At 38.1% G+C, this 6,472-nt stretch overlaps 1 protein-coding gene across 1 annotated transcript; it reads right to left on the minus strand.

Moving 5' to 3' along the window:
• Positions 1–370: 370 nt before the first annotated feature.
• Positions 371–6,228, minus strand: LOC109189721 (zinc finger BED domain-containing protein RICESLEEPER 2-like). The gene is made up of 9 exons (XM_019340332.1): positions 6,081–6,228; positions 4,136–4,193; positions 3,939–4,029; positions 2,407–3,231; positions 1,877–2,305; positions 1,097–1,790; positions 979–992; positions 602–666; positions 371–407 (listed from the first exon to the last, which is right to left on the minus strand). Exons 1-9 carry the CDS (start codon positions 6,226–6,228, stop codon positions 371–373), a joined length of 2,361 nt encoding a protein of 786 aa, XP_019195877.1.
• Positions 6,229–6,472: the final 244 nt, after the last annotated feature.

The raw sequence follows: 6,472 nt of genomic DNA on the forward strand, positions 1-6,472 counted from the left end.
TTTTCTAAATCAAAGTCCTATCCGACATTTTTTATACTATAATCCATTCGGGTTTTTTTATTCGGATTTCAATTCGGACGTTTCGGATTATAGTTCGGGTAACTTCGGATTTCATATTCAACAATTTTTTTTTAAAAAAACTAACTAAAATTCCATACCATTTATGGTCAAAGTACTTAGTTACAATTACTTACAAATGACAAAAAATGCAAAATGCTTTACAAAGTGTCAAAGTCATTGAATCCTACATTGAACATTCTGACATAGTGACATTCATACTCATACAAAAAATTCAAATATCAGCAATTCAACATTCAGCAAAATACCAATCAACATCTTCCTGTGAACAAAAATACCATAATCATAATGTCTATTCAGCCTTCAGCAGTTCAGCTTTCATGATCTTCCTGTACAAGTGTGTGTAAAGACAAAACACAAGTTAAATATAACCAATTAAATACTTTCGGGATTGGGGCTGCCCAAAATTTAACTATGGAAGGCTCAGATTGCTATGTTTTCATGTCAAAGTAAGATTGGGGGCAAATTGCTACTTTTAGTATTGGAATGCAATTATGCAAACCAAAACTAATGAGCAACATACCAACCCAAAACCATTTCAGACAATGGTGGAAGCATCATCATAGCCAAATCAGTAAAGAGTAAAGACTAAAGAGAAATAACATACTGAGCAGTGAGCACTTGAGAATAAGGGACTAAGGTAGAGTGACTGTTATTACCAGATGAGATGACATTCATATAGGCAGTAGGCTGATACTGCTGGGGTCAATGGGTCATACTTATCATAGGCAGTAACAAATCCAGCAATTGAATTGTTAGTTACCAAGCCATTAATCCACAGGCAGCAACAAATCCAACAATTGAAAATAAAATCAGAATTAAGTGTAAATAAAACATTATAGGAATGGTAGGAAGGGGAAAACCAGCAGCACCAGATCCTGTGGTTCCAAATCGACTTACTCCAGTAGCCAAGTCTGCAAAGTGCAAAGTGCAAATAGAAAGTTAGAAACAAATAAATTAGAATTTGAATGCAAAGTTAAAAAATGTAAAAACAGAATGGCAAATTTAAATAAATTACCTTGTTCAAGCTTTTCAACATCATCAATATTTTCCTCAACCTTAACTGGTTGATTTGGTAACTTCATCCAGTCTTGTGCACATACTAAGGCCTCCACAATTTTAGGAGTTAAAGAACTCCTAAATGCATCTAATACCCTCCCACTAGTACTAAATGTACTTTCTGAGGCAACGGTGGAAATAGGAACTGCTAGGATATCCCTTGCCATTTTGGAGAGAGTAGGAAACCTCACACTATTTAGCTTCCACCACCTAAGGATATCAAAGTCAGGAGTGTCCTCCACAATTTTTTCACTTAAATAGACTTGAAGTTTTGTTTCTCTATAGCTTCCACTAGCCTCCATTTTTTGCCTTTTTAATTTGTTCTTTAACATATTTTGAGGTCTACCAATTATGGTATGAGACTGGACAGGAGGCACATCTGGTTGGCTACCAAAAGATGAATCAGAAGATGATTGTTGCACATTGACAGAGTAGGTTGCTGCATAGTCACCAAACAATTCTACCATGGCAGCTTGGACATTCTCTAAACACTTCTTCCCATTATCTTTACCATACAGTTCCTCAAACTGGTATGGCATATATTCCAACTTATCTCTTGGGTCCAAGATATTGGCAAAGAAGATCAATGAATTCATTTTTTCAGGATCTCCCCAATAATTTTCAAATTTAGTTTTCATTTGGGATCCCATAACCTAAGAAAACAATGAATTAAATACAAATAGCTAAACACAAATTCATAAATAATCAGATTAACCACTGAAAATGATAAAATCATTACCTCTGTAGCACTACCAACAACAATCATGCTACTCAACATGCAACTCAAATCAGATATCTCACTGAAGAAACTGTTAGAGGTGACATATAGAGAACCAAAGATTCTAATTGTCATCTCGTAAAACCCTTTCAACAGAACTACCAAACATTCAACAGATGTCCAGTCAAGAAAAGAAGGGACAGAATCACCCATATCAGCAGCAAATGAGGGCTCATTCAATGAATATGCATCAAACACAGCCTTGTATTGTATGGTAGTGCTAAGCATCATGTAGGTGCTGTTCCATCTTGTTAGAACATCTTGTTGTAAAGAACTTTTGGCTTCCACCCCAAACAGTTCTGCAAGATCTCTGAATTTTTTTAGTCTTGTCATCCATCTAACAGAATCCCTCACCTTCTTAACAGAACTATCTGCAAACCTTAACCCATCCTGGACCACCAAGTTTAAAATGTGGGCTATGCACCTCATGTGAATGTACTTACTCCTAACAGTGGTTGCACCCCATGACAACAATTTGGACTTAAAAAAACATCCCTAATCCCCCAGTCAATCAAACAACTCTCTAATGCCTTAGCTATATGCTCACCCTTGTGAGAAGAAATAGGGACAAAGGATATGATTTTCTTATTCAGCTTCCACTGATCATCTATGAAATGGGCTGTAATGCACATATAATTGATCCTCTGCACAGAGGTCCAGGTATCAGTAGTCAAACTGACCCTTTGAGTGTTAAGTCTAAACAGCTTCTTAAGGTTTAATCTTTCATCAAGGTAAATTTGGTAAATGTCCCTTGAAATTGTCCACCTAGAAGGTATACAAAATCTAGGGCAAGCAACCAAAATAAACCTTTTAAACCCTTGCCCCTCCACAAACCTAAATGGAAGCTCATCAATAATTATCATCTCACATAATGCCCTCCTAATGGCTTCCTGATTGAAAACCCAAGTCCCTAACTCCCCAACAACCCCTTCAGAACCCCCTTGAGTATCAAATGTTGTCACAGCAGTGAAAGTAAGCAGTGTGTGCCTAGTCTCCTTAGAGTGTGGATTTTTTAGACAGGCATACATATGATTTCTTAAAGAGGTAGTGCCATGCTGTTTACTCTCAGATTGATAGACTTTAGCACAGTATATACATTTCCCCTTTATTACTTTGTTTTCAGAATCACAGATCTTTTCAAAATGTTCCCAGACCTTAGATCTAGACTCCACATTATTCCTCTTCTTTGCAGGAACAGCAGGATTAACCTCAGGCTGCTGATGAGCATTTGTCTCAGTGCCTTGGGTTACTCCTCCAGGCCCCTCCTCAGTTGAGGGTGGAAGTCCAGATTGAGTCATTTGAGTGGCACTTTTCATCTACAAAGATGGGTACCAGTTTTCACTTTTCAGTTTGTGTGAGTGTGACATAACACTAGAATAATTAGTAATAAACAATTAAACATACAAAGATATCCAGAATCAGACACAGTAGTTACTAGTTTGTGTCATCATTTTTCCAGATTTAACAATTAGCAATTAAGGGTCATACATCCATAAACTGATAAACATAATAACATATACAATTATACAAACAAATCCAGATTCAGGAATTCACTACAGATCATCATTATCTGGATTTGAGTTAATTGTTAAGGGCTTCCACCACTAAATGGAAATTCCCACACTGGAGATTTCACATTTAAGCCTTTAACTCGGATTGGTAGATTACAAATTTACAAGGCAGAAAATCCAGATTTCACAAAATCAACACTTAAAAATCAATTTCTAAAAGGCTTCCACCAATAAATGAAATAATGGCATAATATATGAATATATCACCAAATATTCATCACAGTAGAAGAGACAGAACACAATACATCTCACTATCTAAGTATCTCACATAAATCAAGATATATAAAACTAGAATTTTCAATTTCACAATGCTTTATCAAAATATTCACCACATATCATCATAATAATATAATATAACACAAAGTCACAAACATTTTCTTAATATAAACTAGGGTTTAAAATTTACTTGATTTCTCCCAAATAATCCCCGGAGAACAAGGGCTTCTAATCACCAGTTCACCACGGCTTCCACCACTTAGACTCTCAGAGACAGAGAGTAAGAGATTAGAGATTAGAGATTGCAACGCTTCGATTCTGAGAAGCCTGAGATTAGACAATAGAGATTAAGTGATTAGAGATTACAGATTAGAGAGTAAGAGATTAGATATTAGAGAAATAGAGAGTAAGATATTAGAGCTTAGTAGCTTACAGATTTACAGAATCGGAGATGATTCTTGAGAGAACTGAGACTCTGAGAGAGTGAGAGTCTGAGAGAGTTGAGAGTGAGAGTTGAGAGTCGAGACTCGAGAGATGAGATCTCAAACCCTAGGTCAGCTGCGCTGATGGGAGAATGAAGACCATGTTGGTGGAAGGCATGTATATATACCTTGAAGGAACGACGCCGTTTAGTACATAGCCTTAGTGAACCCTAGGATAGTTCGGATATTCGGACGGGTCGGTTGGAAAAATATCATACCCCACCCGAACCCTCTTAACCGAAGACGTTTTGAATAGCGGATCGGGTATGGAGAATCGGGTTCGGGTAGTGCCGGTTTGGTCTCTCTCGGTCGTCGGGTTGGTCGGTTTGCTAGGGTGGGTCGGGTTGTGCACAGGCCTAGTGACTTGAATGATGATTGAATGATGATGTGAATGAATTGAAAGGGAACTGCGATCTTAAATATATGCTGAGTTAATACTCAAAATTATCCTTGACTATAGTGGTTTTTTTTTTAATTTCGTCCTAAACGACTTTGGTGACCTAATATAGTCCCAGACTTTTGTGTTTCGCTCAATTTAGTCCTCCGTTTGTTATTCCATCAAATTGGTGTTAAATAAAGGGACAATTCAATAATATCAATATTGACCTCCATTTACTTTCAACCTGCGAAGTGAGAAATCTCTCTTTCTGGCACGAATTACACCCAGAGTTACTCTCAGACCTACGAATCAAATTTTATATTCGCAGCTTTAGAAGTGATTCTGGGAGTAATTCGTAAAAAAAGAGGGATTTCGCACTTCACATGTCTATGAATAAAGAGATGCCAATATTAAAATTACTGAATTATCTATTTATTTAACAACAAATGGACGGAATAACAAATGGGGGACTAAATTGAGCAAAAACACAAAAGTCTGGGACGAAATTGAGTAAAAACACAAAACTCTAGGCATTAAGTCACCAAAGTCGTTTAGGACAAAATTGAGAAAAACCACTATAGTCGAAGACGATTTTGGGTATTAACTCAATATATGCTCTTTAGGATACTGTCTCGATATAACTGATTATCCTTGTTTAATGTGCTTAACCCTATCTGTTGAGTCTATCCCTGATTTTAAAGCTAGAATCCCCTAAGTATATATCTTCCTGCTTCGAAATGGTTTTCGTACATCTATATATATATATCTACCTATACTGTATTTCAACGCGTTGGAGTGGGTTACCAGCATCATTCGCTGAACAGATATATTTGGCTTTCAGGCACAGATGAGTAGACACCGGAGCGCGCTAGAGATCCGGAGCGAAGATTAGTTAGTTTCCGTTTCGGCCTGCGGGCGTGCCATGATTATGTATTGACATTGCTTTGAGGTTGTTTAGTTAGTTTAGCCTGTGCATCTGAGTTTTCCAGCTCAGATGTGGTATAACACCCCGCACTCTTATGTTGATTTTGGGATTTAATGAGAATTCACCTTTATTATATAAGCTTTAAAAGTATCAAAATTTCGGGGTGTTACAGTTGGTATCAGAGCCCAAGTTTGAACCTAGGATAAGACTCTTAAGACCAGATTTTAGGACATTAGGCTTAAACTCTAGGAGTTTAGTAAGGTAGGATTTAGGGATCATAGGACGTGCGGTGAGATTGTGAAACCTTAAAACGTTCCCTCACCCTATTTCGCACTTAATTTAAAAAGAACTTCCCATACACTCATAGCATCAAGGTAAGGATGCAAAATAATATCGGCCTATGAACCCCCAGGATGACACCGAAAAGGAAATAGACAAAAGCACCGGAACTCCCCACACAAGAATCCTTGATTCAGAATCTGCAACGTCTGGCCCAAGTTGCCCAGACACTAAGCAACACGGTCCTTCAACCGTCACCACCAAACAGAAACTTGGAAACCCACCGCCAAATCTCGGAACACCGACCGCCTACCTTCTCGGGGGATGAAAACCCCACAATTCTCGAAGAATGGATCGGAACCTTTGACAAAATATTCAGAGCAACAGGATGCCCGAAAAATCACCAAGTAGAAACAGCCTCCTTCTACTTCAGGCATGAAGCCGACATCTAGTGGGTCCATGAGAAACCTAGTTGCGAACGAAGCCCGGAATTCAACTGGGAGACCCTAAAAACACGATTACGGGAACGATTCTACCCCAGTCACATGAAAACAACCATATACGAAGAATTCCTCCATCTAAAACAAGGAGCAACCCCAATCGTAGAATACTACCGGCAGTTCCTCAACCTAGCTCGCCTCACACCCGAACTGGTACCTACAGAGTCAATCAAAATCGAGAAATTTATAACGGGCCTCAACCTCG

Source organism: Ipomoea nil, unplaced genomic scaffold (assembly GCF_001879475.1).
Source record: "Ipomoea nil cultivar Tokyo-kokei standard unplaced genomic scaffold, Asagao_1.1 scaffold1562, whole genome shotgun sequence".
NCBI classification, from domain to species: domain Eukaryota; kingdom Viridiplantae; phylum Streptophyta; class Magnoliopsida; order Solanales; family Convolvulaceae; genus Ipomoea; species Ipomoea nil.